Below are 26,797 nucleotides of genomic sequence, written 5' to 3' on the forward strand. Positions count from 1 at the left end.
CATCTCAGGCAAATACCTGTTCATTGTCAGTCTGTATGAGCCGCAGTGAATATCTTCATAGATAGCGGTAGTGCGACAATATTGTAGTCCCAGTTATTAGAAAATTTTTTGTAGAACAAAGCTTGCTTCTATCTCTTGAAATTAGAGATATAGCGCTTTGTTTTCTAAGTAGCGTTAGCTTCACCATGAAAAAAACGTTTTTTGCTCTAACTTTTATATTTCAAATTCTACATGCAAACTGTCTTCAAAACTTACAGATACAAACATTTTGCGATGCAGAACTCGTCGATATCTCAACTCTGCTTAAAGTTATTGATATTTCTTCCTAAAAAATACGCTCTGTTCATTTGTTAGTCATCCTTTCTGGGGCAAATATAAACAATGTTTATTGGCGACATTTGAAAGAGCATAATTCACACTACAGAATGTGTTATTTTCAAAACCATGTTATTTTTTGTGTTTGAGTAAATTATGATTTAAATCATGAGTTTTTGGGTGAAAAACCATCAATAAGTAGGATTAAGATATTGACAAGTTCTGCATCGCGAATTGTTGGTCTTGATAAGCTCTAAAACTCGTACGAAGACAATTATTATGTAGCATTTCAAATATAAAAGTCAGAGCTGTTTTTTCAAGGATACCCAAAAGCAACTTAGAAAAACAGCGCTCATGGCAATACGAGTTACGAGTGTGTATAGAACCATATCATCGGTAGCGGTCTGCGTGGCTATGACGGGTGGGCCATGGACCTCACCTTGGTAGATAGCTCATGAGAGAAGAATTGTAGATGGCTCATGCTCATGCATATGCTCATGCCGACAGTCTCGGACTGAGTGGATAGGAATCATGGAAAGATAAAATTCTATCTAACGCAGTTTCTATCTGGTCACGGTTGCTTTAGGCTGTTCCTAAACTGGATTGGACACGCAAGAGAGGACGGTCCGGAATGCGAAATTGTGACAGAATTTCAACAATATTTCAACAGAATAGACGCAAATCGGGTAGAGGAGTAGCAATTTTGTTTCAGGATAACAAGCTATGATGTTTCTCGTGAACCTAGAATTTACAGTTCAAGAATAATTTTCCCAATTTATTTGAAATATTTCGAATATGTTTTGAAATTAAATGTATCAATGCACAATGTGTTAAGTATAGAATAAATAATGCATCAATTTATTTAACTATTATTAATACTCTATTTAAGTTAAGTTAAGTTAACTACGATCCAACCTATGTTAAGTTTTGTAAGATCCAGTCAATAAAATGTGAAACTTTAGTGTACACTCCCGGCACACTATCAACCCCACAGGAGTTGAGTCCAAAGGACACAATTCCATGTTGAACCGCTCGTGCCTCTGCTTGCGTATAATACTGTAGTGGTCCACCTGAGTCTCCGGCGCAATTATCCATTCTGTTTTTACCACCCGCGCAGACCTGACTATCATCCAGTGAGATGGCATCACTCAGTCGCACAAGTGTACGCCCACATTGACTATTGGAAACTATTGGCAGACTGACGAACTGCAATACATTGGAGGTTTCCCCTTTCTCAGTATAGCCCCATCCAGTGATGATCATGTTCGTAGGTTCAGGATTCCGCTGAAAGTTCCCGATTGGAAGGCAAATTGTCTTCACATCTACCAGATAAAAATAGAGAACTTAGTCAACTCAATAATAGATACACAAACATACATACTGTCATTCATCACAGCAGAAGAAGCTAGTCTTATTAAAGCAATGTCATTTTTGCGCTTAGATGCACTGTACAGATTGTGTTTGATAAACTTGGCAACTGCAATGTCTTGGGGTTCCGGCGCACAGTCTCTGTCATCAACATCAACAATACAATCTTCTACCTTGGAAAGGTCGTGTTCCCCAAGGCGTACAGATACTCTGAAATAAGAACATTGAATAACGGTGATTGTTATTCAATTTGTACAATAAAGCAGATTAATAGTTATTACATTGGAGGTCTATCACAGTGGGCTGCCGTGAGAACATAACGTTCAGCAATAAGTGTTCCTCCACAACTAAAGGTACCATCGTATGTTTGTAATAACGCCATCCAGGGATACCGGTACAGTGGGGCTTTCTTGCCGAAAGCCACCTTTTGCAAACTTGCTCTTCCGCAGTTCTTCGTATCCAGCATCGCTAGGCCTGGCTGTGGACGAGATTCTGTGCAGCAGACGCTGTAAATCTAAAATTAATGATTGCGGATTAAGGAGAGTAACTACAATCTGCTTGAAAATTGTGTGTTCTCATGCAAATGGTTGGGATTTGGGAGGAGGTTTACATCAATTCATGTGCCACCCATTTCTTTTTCTTCTATTTTTTTTCTGTGTGAACGCTTGGAAATATCTTGGAGAACTACATTTTCAGTCAACATTTCTATAAGTTTATCTTAGGTGTAGGCGTCATTCACTTTCAATACTTTCAATACCTTTATACTGAATGCAATACTAAATAAGTTTGATCAACAAGACATAAATATAATTTAAACTTTTGGAGGACATTGTTTTTCGACCAACTTAACGAAGGATTACATTTCATTCAGGAAAGTACTGCACCCTATAACGTTTTAGGATCTGTATGAAACTTTTCTATTAAATTATTTATTTCAGAGCTACAGTTGTCTAATGCGCAGGTACTTCCAACGACGAGCCCCGTTCAAAACGTGAATGTTCGTTCAAAATCATTCCAACATAAGTTATAACTTAATCTTAACACTCCTATACTCGCGCGAAAAATCGTAATTTGTGTACTCTGGACTGTGCGCGTCTCTGTGATATTGCTATTGTGTATTTTGAGGCGCTATTGGTATCTATCCGAAGAAAAAGACATAATTGAGTGAAAGAACTCCAGGGAATATTTTTTCTTCAACTTCATTCAGTTTTAATAGTCATTTAATTCAGCCACCTCATTGATGCTCGGTCTGTCAGACCTATACGCGAGTATAGGAAGGTTAATAATGACACTCGTTCTAATTTCAGTCTATAATAGTCGTAATTTCAGTCGTCTATACTATTACCGACATTACTTGTTTCATTCATCATTGTGTTGAATCAAATCTGTGTCAAAAGAGTGCCATCTCTGTGCCAAATATGTGTCATATCTATTGACGTTCAGTCACAGCGTGGCGTTCTGCTTCTTCTAGTTCAATCTAACGTAAGAAGATCACTACAATAAAGGGTGTGTCACATCAAATTGCATCACGGAAAAAACGCTGTAGAAATTCGCCCAGTAGACCGATCCTTTTGAAAATTTTAGACAGTAAAATAAAAACTATTAAACAACTTTTGGCATTTTCTTTTTATTCATACTTCGAGCCCAAGCCCGTATGCTCGCACCTTCCTCTCTACCCCGTCCATAAGGTTCTGTACAACGTCAGGTTGTAGTTTTTTTGAACAGAAATCCATTTTCTCTTGAAGTCCGCCTCCAATTTGACAACTTTTGGGTTCTTCCGGAGGGCCTGCTTCATAATCGCCCAATATTTCTCTATTGGGCGAAGCTCCGGCGCGTTGGGCGGGTTCATTTCCTTTGGCACGAAGGTGACCCCGTTGGCTTCGTACCACTCCAACAAGTCCTTTGAATAGTGGCACGAAGCGAGATCCGGCCAGAAGATGGTCGGGCCCTCGTGCTGCTTCAATAGTGGTAGTAAGCCCTTCTGTAGGCACTCCTTAAGGTAAACCTGCCCGTTTACCGTGCCGGTCATCACGAAGGGGGCGCTCCGCTTTCCGCAAGAGCAGATCGCTTGCCACACCATGTACTTTTTGGCAAACTTGGATAGTTTCTGCTTGCGAATCTCCTCCGGAACGCTGAATTTATCCTCTGCGGAGAAGAACAACAGGCCCGGCAGCTGACGAAAATCCGCTTTGACGTAGGTTTCGTCGTCCATTAGCAGGCAATGCGGCTTCGTCAGCATTTCGGTGTACAGCTTCCGGGCTCGCGTTTTCCCCACGATGTTTTGCCTTTCGTCGCGTTTAGGAGCCTTCTGAACCTTGTATGTACGCAGGCCCTCCCGCTGCTTGGTCCGCTGGACGAATGAACTTGACAAATTCAGCTTATTGGCGACATCCCGGACCGAACTTCTCGGGTCACGTCTAAACTGCTTAACTACGCGCTTGTGATCTTTTTCACTGACGGAGCTTCCATTTTTGCCGTTCTTCACCTTCCGGTCGATGGTTAGGTTCTCGAAGTATCGTTTTAGTACTCTGCTGACCGTGGATTGGACGATTCCCAGCATCTTACCGATGTCTCGATGTGACAACTCCGGATTCTCGAAATGAGTGCACAGGATTAATTCACGACGTTCTTTTTCGTTCGACGACATTTTTCCAAATTTACGAAAAATTGACAGTGAAGCATGGCCAACGTGATCTATACACTCTTATCTGATTATAAGCGAAAGCTGAAGATATAATTCCTAAAAATTAAATTTCTACAGCGTTTTTTCCGTGATGCAATTTGATGTGACACACCCTTTAGATCAAACTAATGGTCGCAGTGGTTCAAAACTTGTACTGAAGAACGTAAGAAGACTTCGAATATGAAAGGTTACCGTGAAAATAAAATGATAAATTAATCAAATTTTCATTCTGTTTAGATTTGAATGTTCTTGTTGGAAGAATAAAAATGTCAAAAAGAACTAGCGATACGTTTGATCATATGTATGATATGTAATAATTTGAAACCAAATTTCATGTCATAAGTGGCAAGTATTAGTTATGGAAACATCTGTTTAATTGATTCTTATTAACGGGCAGCAAAGAACATTCAACGGCCTTCAATGCTTCTGCGAATTTTTGTTTGTGTTTATGGATTCAATCCTTTTGAAGAAAGATTCTCCAATTTAGCACATTGAAATGTCACCCCTAATGTTTCTTGTCTTCGATACTGAAATTACCACTTTATAAGAGCCATTCGCGAATCGTTCTTTCACTAAAGGCATTCTCCCCATAGATATCAACATTTTTTGACGTAGGATTACGTCTTTCGGGAACATATTGGGGTACAAATTGAAAATCGAAAATCGAGCACATCGAAAAATTGTCCAATTTCAAACGCTTATTGCTCAGTCATTTCCTGTTGGGTTGATGAAATTTTTGCGTCAATCGATTTCGGCACCCCATTACAATTTTTTCAATTGAAGAAAATAATATTTGCCATGAAACTAACTATCGAACAATTGAAAAATCTCAACCCCCATCCTAACGGAAATACCCACTTTTGATTGGTCGAAATTGACGACACATGCGGCGGGACCCTAACAGAAACATCAAAACCAAGCTTCTTGGGGGAAATCGGCTTTGCAGATACATGAAAGTAGGGAGAACTTTTGTTCCTACCGAAATGTGTTCCCTAACAGAGACATCAAAACCAAGCTGCCTGGGGGAAATTGGCATTGCGAGTATATGCAAGTCGAGGGGATTCTTATATTGCAAGTAAGGTGAGTGATACGAATAATTCTAGCAATTAAAATTTAAATTTAGAACTTTAATGTTGGTTGCTTCGTAAAGTTTCATATCAATGACCGATCGTGTATTGTAAAAAATTTAGCACAAGTGTAAGTGTAAAATTGTATATGGTAGCAGTTGTGTTAAAAATGGCTTGATATGTGAAACGATTTATTTCAATTTTCATAAATAAAACCCAAGGTGTGTTCCCGCTCGAGAACAGGTCGTTTGGTTTAAGCTATCTGTTTTGTTGTGTTTATATTCACCCGAGGAAAGTTTATACGGCGAGAAAAATTGGAAAAGTGAAGAAATATTCGAAAAAGTGATTTCCCATATGCTGTACGTATAGTATTAAGTGCTGTTAGTTCAATTAAAATTCGCATTGGGTTGAATAAACACTCAGAAAGTAAAAGTTAAAGGAAATTACCTCTCTCATTTCAAATATGTTTCCTCTATATTAAAGTAACATGTTTTTACTGATGAGAAAAAATGATGATTGTGCCCGGTATTGGTAATTATCTTATATTGCATTGGTGAATTTTCTGTTTATTTCATCCGTACATAACATAGAAAGCATCTCGTCTAGGGTCACAGAGGTCGGTATTCATCATGTCTCATTCCACTTCGGCATCTCGTATCTGATACGCACCATCTAACGACTGTTTACCATCTTTCTGTCATCATCACTCGGTGAACACTGGTGGAGTGAACAGACAATATCCAACAACCAAACAAAACGGCCCTTTTCAGGGCCACCAAATCATTATCAAAGAGTTTAACTATGTAATTCTTCAAACATATCCAAAATCAACAGATAGCCTAACGGAATCCTACGTCAACTATGCGGTCGTATTTCGGACACAACCCTCCTGTGACTTTTTTTGACGTAGGACTATGTCTAGCCGGAAGATATAATGGGTGAAATGAAAATCTAGCCACTGAACAAGTTGGAAAAAATGAAAGATTCCAATCGCTTATAACTCGAGCATTTCTCAATAGAAAGCAAAGATGTATGAAAATGAATAACTTTTTTCTTGAGATAAACAATTGAATAATTGTGAAATGTTAAGCATTGTCCAAACGCACTATGTGCCTCGTTTTGATTGGTACAATTTGTGCTCCTCAAATGGTTCCGAGCAAAAGAAGCAAGCATTTAGTTTGTCTAGAAAAGTGCATTGGCGAAAGGAGGACACAAATTTCGACATCGCGAGAATAAGAATGAATCCATTGGCGCTTTTATGGACCACTAAACCTTTCCCAGAAGAGTTATTAGAAATTACTGTGAGTTATTACAATACGATGCATTCTAAAGTTTTATGCGAAATAATAATACTTCACACAGAAGAAGAAAATAAAACAATATATTTAAAAATATATTTCGCAAAGGCTGTCCTCTTTGTGTAGTCCTATGTCACTCCGATTATGTTCCCGACATTACTCACTCGTGTTTTTTTTAACAGAGAGCGGTCATTTATCATCATCTTAAAATTATACGGCGAGTCCCGACATTCTTCTTTTAAGTTTGGGTTGACGCACTGAGGTGTTTGTTGTGTGCGGTGATTTTTTCAGCTGTCTTTAAATTGTACAAAAAAAAAGTTTTCAAATGTTTTCAAAATCATATTGGAGGAAACAAAAATTTATAACATAATTTAGAAAAAATGTTCGATACATTGTTCAATGTTTATTTCAAATAATGGATGACTCTCATTTGTCAAATTTTGTAAATAACTCAATTTTTGGTTTTTTTTTGCTTTGAAGTTTTGATTGTAACTCAAACCATATCCATTAAACCAATTATTCAAACGATGTGAGCGACCGGAAAACTTCGATTTGAGAAGAGGTCGTAAAAAACGAGAGATTGACACTGAGACCTTACTTCTTCTGACGATATTTTCTACCAACAGTAGGTATTTTATGGAAATAATTTCTCCCAAAAATCTACATACACTACAATACTGAAATATCTTCACATACTTCCCAGTAAGTTAAACGACTTCAATACGAAGACATGTCTTCAAACCTGGCATCTCTGGTCGTGTGATTGGTCATGGTTCGAAGTTTGAATATGGAACTGGGCTCTTCGAACCATTGTTTTTATACAATCGGCAAGACAAGTTAGATGAGCGAAATGTGACAGACGTATTGAGAAATTTTTAGAAGCTGTTACTTCGTGATATTTTCTCGCATGAAAATCAGATATAGGAGAAGTGCGGGTAAGACGGAGAGTGGGGAAGAAATAGATATACGATTGATTTGTATAGTTACATTTAGAATTTCATAATTCTGTTGATGATAATCTCTACTACTTGTTATTTTATAATACTTGAACCACCCTTTGACAATGACGACTGATTAAAAGGGGACCAAAAACGGATAATCATTAGTGTGGTGATTTTTGTCATTTTTGCGGCTTCGCTAATAAGGGGGGACCTCGGTCTGGAAGATTGAAAAAATCGATTTTTTTTTTGCATTTTTGGGATGCTTATGCCCTCAGAAATGTTTACCTAAACAGATTTTCAATATTTGACTTCGTTGGAAAGTTACAGCCAAAAGTATGATCCTAAAGAGAAATAGAGTTTTAAACGCGTTTTTCTCAAAACAATGTTTTTTCAGCTGGTGGTATCGATATCTCAGGATCTACTCAACCGATTTGCCTGAAATATTTTATCAGCATGTAAAAATGAATTAACTGAACAGCAGTTCCAAATGAAATCGTCCTAAAAATGCAGATTTTAAAAACTTGTATTTTTGATTCCAATGAAAGTGTGTATTCCGTTTGGGTTGGAGGAAGTATGAGTTTTCCACAGCAGTTGGGAATTTTTCGACTTAAGCGTAACTTTTGAAAAGGGCGTATCGATTTGAGTAAGAGAAATCTTTGATAATTTTTATCTCAAAAACTATGAGTCGTACCGAAATAGTGTCTTAGAAAGAGTTATAGAGTATTGATGGTTGAATATGAAAAAATGTACACTGAGAAAAAAAATTAGTACTCTTTTTTTATTTACCAAATAAAAATTCAATTTTCAATATCCAAATACATATTTTTAAATTTTTTTAAATTTTTTCATACAAAATAGAAGTCATGTAGAAAATTCAAAAAATGGGCCCAAGATGGTAAAACTATTTTTGACGAACTTTGCGGAACATAGATTTTTTAGGAATTTTCAAAACTTAGAGTTTTTGTATGTTAGCAATCATTTTTAATCACAAATTATGAATCCTGATGTTATTTAAAGCAGAAAAGGTTATTATCAATCTCCTTCTAAATGCAACCATTCTCGAGATATTTAAAAAATATTTCTAATTTATTGTTTTTTTAAATAGTAAATAATCCCTTTTAATATGTTTGTCGTGTTATACCGTCATGTTCATTAAATTTTATGAATTTGCTTATAATTTCCATCAACTTTTCCGAGTACATCATTATGGTTCATTTTTTGATTCAAGTGTAAATGTTGAAAAGGTAGAATCGATTTTAATAATAGAAATCTTTGATAATTTATACCTCAAAAAATATGAGTCTTACCGAAATAGTGTGTTAGAAAGAGTTATAGTGTATTGTTGGCTTAATTTGAAATTTTTTTTTTTTTATTTACAAAATAAAATTTTAATTTGCAATATCAAAAAATATGTATTTTTTTTATATTTTTTTCAATTTTTTCATATAAAATAGAAGTAATATAGAAAATTTATAAAATGGGCCAAAGATGGTAAAACTATTTTTGACGAAATTTGTGGAACATCGAATTTTTAGGAATTTTCGAAACTTCGAATTTTTGTATGTTAGCAATCATTTTTTGCCACAAATTATGAATCCTGATGTGACTTAAAAGAAAAAAGGTTATTATCAATCTCCTTCTAAATGTAGCCATTCTCGAGATATTTAAAAAAATATTTGTAATTTATTGTCTTTTTAATAGTGGATAGGCCCTTTAAATATGTTTGTCGTGTTATACCATCATGTTCATGAGATTTTATGAATTCGCTTATAATTTCCAACAACTTTCCATCGTTATGGTAATAACATATGTTTAGGAGTTACGTTACGAAGCATTCGGAGACATGTGGGTTAATACTCAACGTAGCAAAACTAAAAAATCTTTTTTATCTTAATACAAACTTCAATCAATCAAAAAAATTGTTGGAAATTATAAGAAAATTCATAAAATTTCATGAACATGACGGTATAACACGACAAACACATTAAAAGAGATTATTTGCTATAAAAAAGATTATAAATTAGAAATATTTTTTTAAATATCTCGAGAATGGTTGCATTTAGAAGGAGATTGATAATATCCTGTTTTGTTTTAAATCACATCAGGATTCATAATTCTAAAAATGATTCTTAACATACAAAAATTCGAAGTTTCGAAAATTCCTAAAAATTAGATGTTCCACAAATGTTCCACAAATTTCGTCAAAAATAGTTAAAAATTTCGTCAAAAAAATATAAAAAAATGCATATTTTTTGATATCGCAATTTAAAATTTTATTTTGTAAATAAAAAAAAAAGAGTACTAATTTTTCTTCTCAGTGTATATTTTTTTCAAATTAAGCCAACAATACTCTATAACTGTTTCTAACACACTATTTCGTTACGACTCATATTTTTCGAGATATAAATTATCAAAGATTTCTCTTACTAAAATCGATACGCCCTTTTCAAAAGTTACACTTGAGTCAAAAAATGAACCATGATGATGTATTTGGGAAAGTTGATGGAAATTATAAGAACATTCATAAAATTTCATGAACATGACGGTATAACACGACAAAAATATTAAAAGGGATTATTTACTATAAAAAGACAATAAATTAGAAATATTTTTTAAAATAGCTCGAGAATGGTTGCATTTAGAAGGAGATTGATAATAACCTTTTTTGTTTTAAATTACATCAGGATTCATAATTTGTGGCTAAAAATGATTGTTAACATACAAAAATTCGAAGTTTCGAAAATTCCTTAAAATTCGATGTTCCACAAAGTTCGTCAAAAATAGTTTTACCATCTTGGGCTCATTTTTTAAATTCTCTGCATGACTTCTATTTTGTATGAAAAAATAAAAAAAATAAATAAAAAAATATATATTTTGGATATTGCAAATTGAATTTTTATTTTGTAAATAAAAAAAAGAGTACTAATTTTTTTCTCGGTGTAATTTTTTTTCATATTCTACCATCAATACTCTATAACTCTTTCTAAGACACTATTTCGGTACGACTCATAGTTTTTGAGATATAAATTATCAAAGATTTCTCTTACTCAAATCGATACGCCCTTTTCAAAAGTTACGCTTGAGTCAAAAAATTCCCAATTGCTGTGGAAAACACATATTTCCTCTTACCCAAACGGAATACACACTTTCATTCGAATCAAAAATACTCATGTTTTGTCATTTGTCGATTTCAATTGGAATTGCTGTGAAGCGTTACATAGCCCTTTTTTTGACATCTAACTTTTTCGATTTTTCATGAGCTTCTAAACAGTGATTTTTCAAGAAAAATAACTCACTCTTAACAAAAATGGCCACCATTTTGGCATTCTTTCGAATTTTTAAAAACCCCTATGTAACACTTTAGGTATCGTACTAAAGTTTCAAAATATTCATTGGAATTCATTCTGCGACACACCGTCGCTTCAGAATCGATACCACCAGCGAGGTACCGATTTTCAAACAACATCTACGCAACACGTAGTAATCATTATTCGTGTACTCAAAAAATGGAAAGCACATCTTCGAATATACCTTAAATAATAACCAAAATACTCAAACACTTCACCCCATTTTCTAACATCTGATAAAAAATCTCGAAAATTCATTATTTTTTGACCTTCCAGACCGGGAATTCTTCTTAAGCATTTTGAGTGGTTCAATTTCAAAATTTAATTTAAATCATTGAAATAGTTGTTTGGTGGGGTGAAATAAACAGTGTAATTTTAGTGATGGAAAAAGCATTCAAATCTTCCTTCTCTCACTTTCTCTCTTAGTTCTATTTCAGTTGTTGGACAGACAAACAATGACAGAGAGAGAGAGAGAAATTATTTCTCTCTCGATCGATAAACTTCTACGCTTCGTATACTACAAACCTGTTCCATTTTCTCCACTGTATATCTGTTTTACCCGCATCACAAAAATGTTCTACTTTTCGGTCTGTTTCAATTTCTTGTAATCATTCGCTATCCAACTCTTGACGAGTAAAGTTCAGTGTCGTTATTGTGCGTTGCCACTTTTACTATTGTGCGATTGGTATAGTGTACGAGTGAAGGTCATTGCTGTCCGCTTTCGAATTGACCTTTTGTGAAGTGGAACAAAGGAAGCAGCGCTCTTGCAGCTTGCAGCCCTTGGCGGCTGTTGAACATCGGCATAACGGGATCGCCATCGTGTGGCTGTCGTTAACGGGAATTATCATCACGTAACCGTGTGAGCTATTCTTGCGCTATTGTGTTGATCCATAGCGCGTAGCCTCTGTCTCTCCCTGGTTAGGGCAGTAGAGCGCAGTATCGGAACAACTTTTATTTTAAGGTACACATATTTAATATTAATATTATTATTCAACTCATTTGTTCATTGTTTAATATTATTATCATAATTTATTTTTGTTTTGTAATTTTTTTTTCGAGATTATTGTTAAAATCAATAATATATTAGAAATAAGACAGAAATTTTTGTAAGATGGAGGATAGTGGAGGATCTCCAGAGATGGAGATCTCCGATAATGAATCCCATTTAAGATCTGGGAAAAAACATAAACGAGTCCCTCAAAAAGAAGATAATTCTTCTGGGGACGAATCTGCTCATCCTTCCAAGCCCCCCTCTAAGAAAATAGCAAGCCTCCCTTCTGAACCGACTGTTACTTCCACTCCCCCTCTCCCATCATCGATTTCGCTTCACCCTTCTGATGTTTCAGATCCAACCCAATCCTCGTCCTCGTCCTCGTCTTCTCCCTCTGTTGTTTCCGCTCCACGTGTCAGAGTTTATCCAGAAGATGCACCTGGAACTGGCCCGTGGGTTGTTTTCCTCCGGCCAAAACCAAAAGGAAAAAGCCTTAACGTGATTCAGATCATGAAAGATCTGGCCAGATACACTTCTGTATCTGAAATTCGCAGGGTTAGACCGAACAAATTGCGGGTTGTCGTGAATGAACGGAAACACGCAAACGAGATTGTTGCTGACCAACACTTCACTCTCGAATATAGAAAATTTATACCCTCCCATAACGTAGAAATTGAGGGGGTGATAACTGAAACGGGTCTGACGAGCGAACAAATAAAAAAATAAGGAAAAGGCAAGTTCAAGAAGCTTCCCTCAATGGAAGTAAAGATCTTGGACTGTCGCCAACTCGGGAAACTCTCCCATGATGGGGACCAAACCAAATTTACGCCGTCAGACTCGTTTCGAGTCACCTTTGCTGGTGCCGCCCTCCCTGACTACGTTATGGTGGACAAATTGAGACTACCTGTGCGACTCTTCGTGCCAAAGCCCATGACTTGCAACAAATGCAAGTCAGTTGGTCACACTTCAGATTATTGTGCCAACAAGGAGCGCTGTGCCACTTGCGGAGAGCAACATGAGGGGAAATCCTGCAGTGCGACTGAGCATAAGTGTCCATATTGCGGAGGATCCCCACACGCGCTCTCAGCTTGTGAAACTTACAAGAGTCGCTGGGAGAAACAGAAGCGCTCTTTAAAGGAACGCTCGAAACGCACTTTTGCGGAAATTTTAAAGGGCGCTTCTCCACTGGCCCAACAACAACAACCAATCTCAACACACAATAGCTTTTTCACGTTGCCAGTTGATGAAATGGAAGCGGACACAGCTAGCGGGGGCACACCGTTTATTTTCAAAGGGAATCCCCGGCGCAAAAATGTGACCACTCCCAAAGTTCAAGAACAAGTCCCTCCGGTGATACCCCCTGTTAGTTTGCCTAAAAAATCGAGTGCAGCGGACAAGCAAAATCAGGTTCCTCCTGGCTTCCGTGGGAATAGTTCACCTTCGAACGACCCAGCACTCCAGGGGACATCAAAAACCCCAACTGTCCCTGTTTTTCCGTCCAGCTCAACTTCCCAATCGGGATTTATAAAGTTGTCTGACCTTTTGGATCAAATCTTCAAGTGTTTTAATGTTTCCGACTCCATCAGAACCCTTGTCATCTCAATGCTTCCAGTATTAAAGACAATTTTACAGCAATTGATGCAAACATGGCCCCTCCTTGCAATGATTATCTCTCTTGATGTCTAATTTAGATAGAGAGGTCGGAGATATCACTGTTTTTCAGTGGAATTGTCGTAGTCTTATCCCTAAATTGGATACATTCAAATTTTTAATTCATAACTTCAATTGTGATGTTTTTGCTCTGTCCGAAACTTGGCTTTCTTCGCGAGATGATATCTCTTTCCACGATTTTAATATTATACGCTTGGACCGCGATGACAGATACGGAGGGGTACTATTGGGGATCAATAAGTGAAACTCATTTTTTCGAATTGACCTTCCACCTATTGGAGGGATCGAAGCTGTTGCTTGTCATGCAAACATCAGAGGTAAAGACCTCTGTGTTGTCAGCTTGTATTGGCCTCCGAGAGCTGCGGTTAGCCGCAAATAACTTGATGACATGTGCTCACTTCTTCCTGAGCCACGATTGATCTTGGGAGACTTCAACTCTCACGGAACTGCCTGGGGGGAACAGTACGACGACAATCGTTCATTGTTGATATATGACCTTTGTAACAACTTCAATATGACCGTTTTGAACACTGGGGAAACAACACGTGTGCCTAAACCTCCTGCTAACCCAACTGCTCTTGACCTCTCGCTTTGCTCGAATTCACTATCGTTAGATTGCAAGTGGAATGTAATCCAGGACCCCAACGGTAGTGATCACTTGCCAATCAAAATTTCCATCACCATTGGGTCGAATTCTTCTGAATCTATAAACATGGCATATGACCTCACAAGACACATTGACTGGAAAAAATATTCGGACGCGATTGCTCTAGCCATCAATTCCAGAGATGGTTTACCTCCATTGGAGGAGTATAACTTCCTTTCTCGTTTGATCTATGACAGCGCGGTTCGCGCTCAAACGAAACCCATCCCAGGTTCCACTATTCGTCGAAGGCCTCCCAATCCATGGTGGGATAGCATATGTTCCAAGCTTTATGTAGAAAAATCGAATGCATTTAAAGCTTTTCGGAAACGTGGAACCCCTGAAAATTTTCAGACGTATTTGGACCTTGAAAATCAATTTAAAAACTTGATCAAAAGGGAAAAAACGTGCTTATTGGCGAAATTTCGTGGGAGGTTTGTCACGAGAAACGTCAATGAAAAAATTATGGAAAGTGGCTCGAAACATGAGAAATCGCTCTTCAACGAATGAAAGCGAAGAATATTCACATCGATGGATTTTTAATTTTGCACGGAAGGTTTGTCCTGATTCCGCTCCTGTGCAAAAAATTGTTCGAGATATACCACAAGATAGGTGCGATCTTGATTCCGAGTTTTCGATGGTAGAATTCTCTCTTGCTCTCCTTTCATGTAACAATTCTGCTCCGGGATCGGATAGAATTAAGTTCAACTTGCTGAAAAATCTCCCTGATGTGGCGAAACATCGCTTGTTGAACTTATTCAATCGGTTTCTGGAGCATAATATTGTTCCAGATGATTGGAGACAAGTACGAGTTATAGCTATTCAAAAACCCGGAAAACCCGCGTCCGACTTCAATTCGTACCGCCCAATAGCAATGCTGTCTTGTATACGGAAATTGTTGGAGAAAATTATCTTGTTTCGCCTTGATCGATGGGTTGAAACGAATGGCCTACTCTCAGATACACAATATGGGTTCCGCAGGGGCAAGGGGACGAATGATTGTCTTGCGTTGCTTTCTTCAGAAATTCAAATGGCTTACGCCGAAAAAAAACAAATGGCTTCAGTATTCTTGGACATAAAGGGGGCCTTTGATTCTGTTTCAATAGAGGTTTTGTCAGATAAATTACACTCTCGGGGTCTGCCGCCTCTATTGAATAATATGTTATATAACTTGCTTTGTGAGAAACATTTGAACTTTTCTCACGGAGATTCGGCAGTAAGTCGGGTCTCTTACATGGGCCTCCCCCAGGGCTCATGTTTAAGCCCCCTTTTGTACAACTTCTATGTAAGCGACATCGACAATTGCCTTACACAAAATTGCAGCCTAAGACAACTTGCAGCTGATGGAGTGGTGTCTGTCGTAGGATCAAACGAATCCGACATGCAAGGACCCTTACAAGATACTTTGAACAATTTTTCAACCTGGGCCATTGGGCTAGGGATCGAATTCTCCACGGAGAAAACAGAGATGGTGGTTTTTTCTAGGAAGCATAGACCAGCAAAACCAAAGCTTCAACTTTTGGGTAAACCGATCACTCATGCTATGTCATTCAAGTATCTTGGGGTCTGGTTCGACTCCAAATGTACTTGGGGGGCCCATATTAGGTATCTGAGTAAAAAATGTCAACAAAGAATAAACTTTCTCCGTACAATTACCGGCACCTGGTGGGGAGCCCATCCCGAAGATCTTATTATGTTGTATCGAACAACTATTCTCTCAGTGATGGAGTATGGCAGTTTCTGTTTTCAATCAGCTGCCAAAACACACCTCATTAAACTCGAGCGAATTCAGTATCTTTGTCTCCGTATTGCGTTGGGATGTATGCCCTCAACGCATACCATGAGTCTCGAGGTTTTGGCAGGCGTACTCCCACTAAAAGATCGCTTCAATTTATTATCTCTTCGGTTCCTCATCCGGTGTAAGGTTATGAATCCATTGGTGATCGGAAATTTTGAGCAATTGATCGAGCTAAATTTTCATTCTAGATTCATGAGTTCATATCATGAATTCACCTCTATGCAGGTTGTTCCTTCTTCGTATATTCCCAACCGTGTTTGTTTTCCTGACTACATCAATTCCTCTGTACATTTCGATCTGTTCATGAAGGAGAAAATCCATGAAAATCCAGATTATCTTAGATTGGGGTTCGTTCCTACAATCTTCAATGCAAAGTATGGGCGTGTCAATTGTGATAATATGTACTTTACTGATGGGTCCTCTATGAATGAGTCCACAGGATTTGGAGTGTTCAACGTATTTTTTAGCACCTTACACAGTCTTCAGAATCCTTGCTCGGTATATATTGCTGAATTGGCAGCGATATACTGGGCGCTGGACAGCGTCGCCTCACGACCTGTTGAACACTATTACATTGTAACGGATAGTCTTAGCTCTGTCGAAGCTATCCGTTCAGTGAGGCCGGAAAAGCACTCGCCGTACTTCCTTGAGAGAATACGAGAAATTTTGAGTGCTTTATCCAGACGCTGTTATGTCATTACCTTTGTCTGGGTCCCTTCACATTGCTCAATTCCGGGTAATGAGAGGGCTGACTCATTGGCAAAGGTAGGTGCAATTGAAGGCGATATATATCAGCGTCAAATCGCCTTCAATGAATTTTATTCTTTAGTTCGCAAAAATACCATCGCTAACTGGCAACTCAAGTGGAATGAAGATGAATTGGGCCGGTGGTTTCACTCGATTATCCCAAAGGTAAGCCTCAAACCGTGGTTCAAAAGTCTGGATTTGAGTCGGGACTTTATTCGCACCTTCTCCCGACTCATGTCCAATCACTGTTCGTTAGATGCACTACTCTTCCGTTTCAATCTTGCCAGCAGCAATCTCTGCGTTTGTGGCCAAGGTTATCACGACATCGAGCACGTTGTTTGGTCGTGCGAGGTGTATCTGGTCGCCAGATCGAATTTAGAAAACTCCCTTCGGGCCCGAGGAAGACAGCCCAATGTGCCGGTGAGAGATGTGTTGGCTCGGTTAGACCTTGATTACATGTCCCATATATATGTTTTCCTTAAAGCTATAGATCTTCGTGTGTGATTGTCCCTACATACTTATACCCTCCTTTCCTTCCTTTGCGGGTAATTCGTCCCCTTGCTATGAATAGTAGAATAAGTTGAAATGTATATAAACTATAGATATACGAATAGATTTAAGAATTGAGTGCTCATCAACATTGTTACAATTTCCTTATATCCCATCCTTCTCCTAAAAATATGTCACCCTTCTAAACTCGAGTACACCGCGAGTAATCGGTTTTCCACCTTACTAACCATAGATGTAAGAAAATTGTTTATATATATATATATATAGTTTTAAAAATATATTTAAGAATTCGGCTCCTTTAAACTTAAGTAACTGAGCCTGTAAAAATAAACGAATTAATAAAAAAAAAAAATTTCTTGTAATATTTTTCACATTCGAAAACATTTGTTTTTTAAACATTTAGTAGAATTGCAAGAAACTGCATATAAGTTCGAAGTTCCCCTCGACATGTACGTATTGACGCCAGAAACCCAGAATTAGCCAAATTCTAAAATTCCCTTATGGGCAAAATGTTTAACTCTTCGGGCATCATAAACACTTTGGCCATTTTTCCGACGAGAAATCAAACAAGAAACAAGATGAAATTGTGGCGAAATGTTATGGAACAAAAAGGTTAATTTATAATTAAATCAATGTAAATCAATGCGACATCTTATGAAATAGTATGCATTTCTGCGATATAGAACTAACTTGTAATCCGCCCCTTAATTCTCGTCCACTTAAATTTCCGGTTTTGTTGTTATGTTGAGGAGGTTTCGTAATTCTCGTGTATTCCTGAATACTCATTGACAGCTATTTCTCTTCGAATTAAATGGCATTTGTCAGTTAAAATAATGATGATACTTCAAGGCATTAATTAAAATACTAGTTTTCAAAAAGTTTTTCAAATATGATATTCTATTGGCTGCTGAGACACTTCGGTTCCGTTCGAGGTATTGGTTAATCCGTCTAAAACCAATAGTTTCAATTAACAACAGGAAATGTGACACAACAAAATAATATTTTGCTGTAATAGGAACCCATTTTCTACTAACCTAATAGATTTGGAATTAGTAGCATCACGATAATATCTCGCAGGGTGTAACATAAATTTGATTTTTGTACAACATGTTCGAGTTTCTATTACATTGGTACGCCCACTTCACGATTTGCTATACTTACTCTACTGTTCCCTTGCTCTTGGATATCGCAGAGACGGTTCTTGACCTCTAGTTTTATCGATTGAGGCCATCGGTTACTGTTTATCCCAACATACTGTTTAAATTCGTCACATTTCGTAAACTGCACACACTTCTGCTGACTTCCGCATTGCCTTTGCTGTCCTGTGAAAAGTGGCGCATTATGTTATTCAACATTTCACGAAAAGCATTCACACGCACACGCTTACCAGTGATAAAGTTCACGCACAGAACAAAGATGAATAATCTCATTCCTTCCATTGCTCTTGTCGATATTTTTTTCCTACTATTTAGCGGATTATAATTGATCGACAGGTTATAACGACCGTTTCGTCTCGATTATTAAGACCGAAGATCGGAGATCACTTGTAACTCGTCCAGTCGCGGCAATGTGTTAACTAAGACTGACTTGGTACCACTGCGGGAAACTGGTTTTATGAAACATCATTTGTTTTGCTACAAGTGTGATACAAAAAAATTAATTCACTATCAGAATAAAAACAGGCGTGTTGGATTTGCCGGTAACCCATTGATATTTTACGCGAGGATGTAAATAATGCGTTGCTATTTTTAATGTCGCGCCAATAGTGGAAATAATTCTGGGATGCTGATTCCTCTGATGTGATTGGCATCTCAAGAATGTTTTCAAATTACTAATTGATTTGTCACTATCACAGTGAGGAAGTGAAAGGAGTGGGAACGCAACAGAAAAAAATTGTTCAAAGTGCCAAACGTTCAATTGTAGTTATGAGAAAACGTGGTTTTTACCCATTTAATGGAATGCATCAATGTTTCAATTATAATTTGAGTTGAAGCTGCGAAGGAAATTGTCAGCAGTTTTCATCTCTCCTGGAAATTCCAACCGCGTATTAACAATGCGTGTTTTATATTTGAAAATTATTCGCGGGTTTTTTCACCTGTTTTCTTTATCTTATTACTTCGAGTAGGAATTTTCAGGGAATTTCGCAAAGATACAACCAACGAGTTAATCTTTTTGACTAATATGTGTTGTAATGTGTTAACATTTTCATTAAACGTTTTAGATTCGATTTCGTAAGCAGACAGCATAATGTGGTTCACATGAGTTTGAATGGAATTTTAGCTGATTTCACAATGTTACGCACCAGCAGGCATCGGGTTGAAAATATTCGTATCACTACGGATGGACGGGAATAAGCACGAATGAACGAATGATTCGTAGCTATGATTCACAAAAGATTCACATACAGAAACACAGGGTATTTTTCTGTCATTCAGTATCAAATTTATTACCAGCCTAAGCGCTAATGGATTACTTCAAGTTTCTTAAGATTTCCAGATCAAAGATTTTCTTGTTTTTCCCCGAATAGCTAATGGAAGAAGTTGTCATATTTACGAATTTATCAATATATTCGCGATTTTTCATGGCTTTGGATGAACATTCGAACAGTTTCTTGAAGGGAAACGGAAACATGTGGTATTCATATGAAATTCAAGCAGGATGGCTCATCCTGCTTGAATTTCTTCCCATAAGAGGCGATCATGTGCTCCCTTGGCCGAGTGGTTAGCGTCATAACTAACATGCCGGGTGTTCGGGTTCGATTCCTATTCTGGTCGGGGGAATTTTTCGTTAAAGAAATTTCCTCCGACTTGCACTGTGATCACGCGTATTCTAGAGCTTGCCACTCAAAATGCATTCAAGGCGTGTTATTTGGCATAGAAAGCTCAACTAAGTACTAATAAAAATGACGCAAGTAATACTACGTTGAGACGGCGAAGTTCCTCTAGGAACGTTAGTGCCATTGAAGAAGAAGAAGAGGCGATCATCAGGAAAAGCGAACAGCCTTAAAAAATGAGCAACATTATTTTTCGATTCGCCACTCGGATTCTCGGATGCTTGGAATGTTTGAATGAAAACGGACAGCTTACAACAGATTAAATGGAATCATTTAGTATTCACATTTATCCACAAATATGTATCACATAAACATGGATACCTTTTCTCGCAAAGTAAATTCCAATCATTTTCAATTAGTGCAAATAGTTACAACCAGATTTTTTTTTTGACGTAGGACTACGTCTCACATTAAGGGTGCCAAATCAGAAAACAGGTCACGTTTTTATGAAATAAAGTTTATTAACGCTATTTTTGTTGCGAACGGATTTTAACGATGTGCATACCAATCGAATCAGATTTCTAAGATTTGTTTGATATGCTATACATTACAATCCCATAGTCTGTATATGGTTTAAATTGATGAAAATTGGAAACATTCCCATTTCCCCATACATTTGTTCTGTCCATGTGTGTGCTTTCCCGAACAGAGCTGTCAATAACGGGCAACTTATGCAGCCGCTAGAATAGAAACAACGAAGAGGGATAGCGAAAAGAGAACATTTGCGAAGTAAACTCCACCCTTGCATAGTAAGTAAGCTGTCGCTAGCGTATAAGTATTGCATCTCCTCTGAGGAAAATTCTCAGAATGCTTCTGTGCCCGCAACAACAAAGGTCGCTTATTCTGCTCGTTTTGTGTTTTATGTTTCCCCTCGAGCTGTGAATGCTAACGAATATTTCACTTGAAGTGCTGAATTGAATTGCAATTAACATAGCCATCAGAGCCATTGCAAAGCAGATGAAAAAAGAGAAGAGTGCAAATGATTATAGGTCGCTTCTAGCCATCAGTAATTGGCTTTTTTGTGTGTTGATTGTTTTCGTTGCGCGAAATTTAGAATTTGTTCATTTCCTGTATATGTGAATAGTACACCTTCGATACTTTTAGTTGCTATTCGTATTTGCTCTCGTGCGCATCGACTCTGTTCTAATGCAACAAGCTCCCAGCTCTGTTGATGGTTTTGATGACCAATTAGTGTATTGTTCTCGCAAAGGCAAGAAAGAATCGTTGCTTCTCGAGATGGTTCTACAAAACCACGCAATCCATTAACCCTATTCAGCGTCCCCGGAACTTTTTACTAAAGAGTTATTTATGACCGTATTTTGCCGTATTCGCAAATAACACCCAAATGATAAACCAACAAATTGAAAAAAAAAGGATTGCGTAGTCCTACGTCCTGAGCAATCGTGTCTCGGATACAGCCCCACGATTTTTTTTATTTCATTGATATTTCTTCTATGATAGTTCTATCCAGTGTTGCCACATTTAAATCCGTACCAGAGGGGTCAAAAATCTTTCTCATCTGTACTTTTTTTTCCAAAAATCTATACCATATTCGTTGTAGAGAAAAAAATAATTTATCAGCATGAAAAAAATACTCATTTATTTACTACAAATACTACATTTACATTTGCAAGTCATTCATGTGTTTGATGATGCTTATACATAGTTTTTTTGAATATAGATTGCATACTATCATTTATTAAAATTTTCGAGCTGCCGCCATGATGTTTGACCAAATCTTTTGATCTCAAAATAGCGTTCATCGTATTGTTGCTGAGTCGATTTCGAAGCTTATTTTTGTTCTGATTATATTCAGAAAAAAAATCGCTCGACAGTTGCCGAGGGGTGAGGCATAGTGATAACGTTACAAAAAAGGCATCGAAGTACCGAAAATGCTAGCGAACCGTCAATTCTTTTTAGCCGTCCAATTTTTGTCCTCCAACCCTGCACATGCTCGTTTTCTGAAATTGTGATTTACTTACGGAGCAATTTTATCTTTAGGCTACGGAATTAATTCTCCACTTATTGTATATTCCCATTATAGAATCCTGGAAACGCTTCTAACACAATGTTGCTGGTCAAATTTGAAAAGTTTCTGGGATTTAACATTGCCGCAGACTTGAGCGTCGAATCATCAAAATCGAATCTTTTTCTCATTTGATTGATTAACTCTACGAAAAAACTGCGACAAATATCCTTTGAATTGATCTGCCCAGGGGTCTGCATAATCATAGTCAACTGAGGATAGTCAGCTGAATATCCGACTAACTATATCTTTAGTCAGTTAGTAACGACTTTTGGCTTCTTCAAGCTGTTTCTCCGCCAAAACGACTGAACAGTCAGTCGGGCGCTATCTCCCTCTACCGACTCGACTATATCATTTCATTCGTCCCAGTCAAATTGTCCTCATTGCATTTTAAAGTGACTTCCCCCAAAACGAATACGTTCCTCTCTTTCTCTTTCTCCCATGTACATGTGCATGCATCGATGTTTGAGTTCAACGTGGTTTGACATACGCTACAGGTGAGCTAGATTCTTTTGTACCGTTCACTAAAATTACTCACACATATAAAATAGCGTGCATTGTGTGTGCGCTATTTTGCACACCTAATACTAACTAATACTAACGCGAGAACCTTTATAGCATACGTGATAATTGTCTAAGTTCGTTGGTTTGAGTTCACGATGGATAGACAATAAACCGTCCATTGATGGGGTAACTTCTTTTTTTGCATCAGAAATCATTTTTTCGTTCCTCTTTATATGGACGTAAGAATAATATTGTGTGTTTGGTAGAAACGCACCCCTAAACGCGCTCCTGCGGTTATAACACAGCGAACGAAGAGAACGGAGTATGGCAGAGAGTGAGTGTCCTCACTGAATGAACCATCATCGTCATCACCTACACTATTACCGACGATGATCGAACAAGGGACCTTTGTATGCCGAGATATAAAAGCCAGAATCCTACTAAAAAGGAAGTAATTGTGTTGCGCAAAAATGGTCGAGAAATAATTGTTAGTCTTAAGTCCAATAAATTTGTATAGTTTTGTAAGAGAATAAATATAGTTTTGTGTAGAGTTTGTCTTATAAAATTTGCGAGTTATAATTTTGTGTTGAGTAACCGAATAAACGGAAACGGAAATTGGTTTCGTCCAGTGTGGATTTGAATAAACGCAGTGTTGTAAATTGGCCCAACCCAAGCTATCGAAACCGGAAATCCCAACCCTGAGGCGCCAACGATACAACATTTTGGTCCTTCGAACCGGATTCTGGAGGAACCGGCAGGACGGACAGGATAACCAGGAAAAGGAATTAAGCTATTCAAGGCTCAACACAAAAAAGAAATCGCCATCGCAAATTCAGAAGCGAACAAAAAGGATCGACAATCAAAAGGATTTTTGAATTCGTCATTCCACATCTATACTGGTTCGGCGGAATACTTGAGTTGGACAACGGTCAACTGATTTGTTTGGTCAGGTTAGTAGAACAGATCAGTATATGTCCAGCCAAGCTAGGTGACAAATACCATTCTAACACTCGTATTTTTAAAATTATGTGTGCGCGCATCGTAATGGAGGCTTGAATGCAATTCAACAACGGCGACAATACAAAGGAAGTGCATTTGGAAGAAATCGATAGAAAGCTTAGTTCAACCATTTCAATTTTGGAGCGCAACATTACCTTAGGCAACGTTGTTGTCGCATCGTGCACCGTGGGCGGACGCACTGAACCGGAGCAGATTTATTTTTTGTAAGGTAACTATACATAGTTCAGTGTATGTCCAGTCGAAGCGTACAATTCGGAATACTAACCGTTATCTGTTAACGTGTTCTATACATCGTACGAGCCATTGAACCAACCATCGGGAAACAGCGAGGTGCTGTTGACGGACACAATCAAGTGGACCATCAATATCCAACGGAGAAGCATCAACGTAGTTTCGAAACATTACGAAAACATTACACCAGAATTTCGGATTGGTTAAAGAAAATATTGTACTGTGTCAGCGTTTTATTGTGAGCAACCATGCCGCCATCAACATCGTCATCCAGCAAACGTTCACCGTCCCTAAAATTGCTGAAAACAAGGCTGAAGGAAGTTATGGTAACATTTAATGATATTTAGCAGTTTACAGAACAGTTTGAGGAGGAGGTTACAAATAGTCAAATAGATATACGCTTAGAAAAATTGGATGAATTGTGGGAAAAATTTGGCGATACTTTGATCGAGATTAAGGCTCATGATGATTTTGTTGCCGAGCAGGACGATTTCGAAGAGGAAAGGCAAGAATTCAGCATCCGTTATTATAAAACCAAGGCATTCCTAATGGATAAGATCAAGGAACAACGTGAACCATTAACGCCCAATCAGTCCATTCGAGTTGGTGACATGACTCTGCAGGAACCATCAGACCACGTGTGCTTACCCCAGATCAAACTACAAACATTTGATGGGGATATTGACGCATGGCTAAGTTTTCGTGATTTATTCTCCTCATTGATCCACTTGAAGGCAGACCTACCTGAAGTTGAAAAATTTCATTATTTAAAAGGCTGTCAGATGGGAGAACCGAAGAATTTGATCGATCCACTTCCAATAACCAAAGCCAATTATCAAACAGCATGGGATATGCTTATGAAAAGATACAATAATTGCAAGCAACTCAAAAAGCGGCAGGTATTGTCTTTGTTTAAATTACCTTCTCTTTCAAAGGAATCTGTACCCGAGCTACACAATCTGTTGGAAAGTTTCGAACGAATAGTGCAAACACTCGACCAAATCATACGACCAGTAGATTATAAGGATTTGCTACTGGTAAACATGCTCTCAACACGTCTCGACCTCGTCACGCGTAGAGGTTGGGAGGAGGTATCTTCAACCAAGGAACAGGATACGATTGCAGACCTGACTGATTTCCTGCATTCGACGCATAGGAGTATTGGAATCATTGTCGCCAAAACCGGTGGACACTAGAGGTGTGCCACAATTCCCAACCCAAAACAAGCAGAAATTCGGCACGGGAAAGGCTAATTTCAATAGTTTCCCAACTGCCACGATACGATGTGTTGCCTGCAAGGAGAATCATCTTTTATACCAATGTTCGAGATTTCGGTCTATGTTAGTATCAGAAAGGGATACTTTGCTAAAAACGCATTCGCTTTGCAGAAATTGCTTTAAAACCGGACATCAAGCAAGAACTTGCGAATCCAAATATAGCTGTAGAAACTGCAAGGGTCGTCATCATACGCTTGTGTGTTTTAAACCTGCTGGCTGTTCATCAGGTTCTTATTCCTCCCGTGTGGCAAACACTGCAGCAAGCGTTTCAACTGTCTGGAAGTGCGCAGCGATTTTCATCATCGATTTTATTGGCAACAGCGGTGGTGCTGATAGAGAACTGTGAAGGCAGTTGGTATCCAGCTCGCGCACTTTTAGATTCTGGTTCCGAAAGTAATTTCATTTCCGAGCGGCTATGTCAAAGGTTGAAACTGAAACGAGACGAAGTGGATATTTCAGTTCTTGGATTTGGGCAAGCTGCAACCAAGGTTCACCATAGGATACATACAGCAGTTAAGTCTCGAATTTCAAACTACACGCGGGAGATGAATTTCCTAGTCCTATCCAAGGTCACGGTCAATCTTCCTACAGCAACGGTAAATACCAAAGGTTGGTCCATCCCAAATGGAATTAAGTTGGCGGATCCTGCATTCTTCGAATCCAAGGCGGTGGGCCTGGTTCTTGGCATTGAGGCATTTTTTTGAATTTTTTGAATCTGGAAAAAGAGAAACATTAGGAGAAAATTTACCAATACTCACCGAATCCGTTTTTGGGTGGATAGTGTGTGGAGGATTATCCGTTCCAAACCATGGCTTCCACATCAACTGCAACGTTTCTGCTTCCGAAAAACTGGACGATTTAATTGCACGATTTTGGTTCTGCGAGGAAATTGGATCAACGAAATATTCACCGGAAGAAACACGCTGTGAACTATTTTACCAGCAGACTGTTCGGCGAGAAACAAATGGACGGTACATAGTGTCACTACCGAAAGATGAAGGCGTTTATCCACGGTTGGGCGAGTCAAGGGACATCGCATTCCAGCGTCTTCAGGGAATTGAGAGGAGGTTGGCTCGAGATTCCACATTGAAAGATGAATATACCGCATTCATGCAAGAATACCTGGAGCTAGGTCATATGGAAAATTAACGCGTGATGAGCGTGACGAGCGTGATAGTGTGAAGAGATGTTATTTGCCACATCACCCGGTTATAAAGGAAACCAGCACAACTACCAAAGTGCGTGTCGTCTTCGATGCTTCCTGTAAGACGTCCACAGGTGTATCTCTGAACGATGTACTACTGACAGGGCCGGTGGTACAAGATGATTTAAGATCAATAATTCTGCGTAGTCGAACTTACCAAATTATGCTTGTATCCGACATAGAGAAAATGTTCAGACAAGTTAATGTTTGTCCTATGGATAGAAGATGAGATGGGTTCCGTTGGTACATATGAGTTGAACACCGTTACCTACGGAACAAAACCCGCACCTTTCTTGGCTTCTCGAACGTTGAAAGAATTGGCA

The 26,797-nt window shown here is 38.2% G+C and overlaps 2 protein-coding genes across 2 annotated transcripts; one reads left to right on the forward strand and one right to left on the reverse strand.

Moving 5' to 3' along the window:
- Nucleotides 1-1,145: 1,145 nt before the first annotated feature.
- On the reverse strand, nucleotides 1,146-18,960 carry LOC129778786 (phenoloxidase-activating factor 3-like). The gene is made up of 5 exons (XM_055785895.1): nucleotides 18,767-18,960; nucleotides 18,541-18,701; nucleotides 1,965-2,197; nucleotides 1,697-1,893; nucleotides 1,146-1,637 (listed from the first exon to the last, which is right to left on the reverse strand). Exons 1-5 carry the CDS (start codon nucleotides 18,816-18,818, stop codon nucleotides 1,231-1,233), a joined length of 1,050 nt encoding a protein of 349 aa, XP_055641870.1. The 5' UTR covers nucleotides 18,819-18,960; the 3' UTR covers nucleotides 1,146-1,230.
- A 5,281-nt stretch (nucleotides 18,961-24,241) lies between these two features.
- LOC129773498 (uncharacterized) lies at nucleotides 24,242-25,189 on the forward strand. The gene is made up of 2 exons (XM_055777110.1): nucleotides 24,242-24,319; nucleotides 24,479-25,189. Exons 1-2 carry the CDS (start codon nucleotides 24,242-24,244, stop codon nucleotides 25,187-25,189), a joined length of 789 nt encoding a protein of 262 aa, XP_055633085.1.
- The last annotated feature ends 1,608 nt before the right edge of the window (nucleotides 25,190-26,797 follow it).

The sequence above is a fragment of the Toxorhynchites rutilus genome, chromosome 3, assembly GCF_029784135.1.
Source record: "Toxorhynchites rutilus septentrionalis strain SRP chromosome 3, ASM2978413v1, whole genome shotgun sequence".
Lineage (NCBI taxonomy): Eukaryota > Metazoa > Arthropoda > Insecta > Diptera > Culicidae > Toxorhynchites > Toxorhynchites rutilus.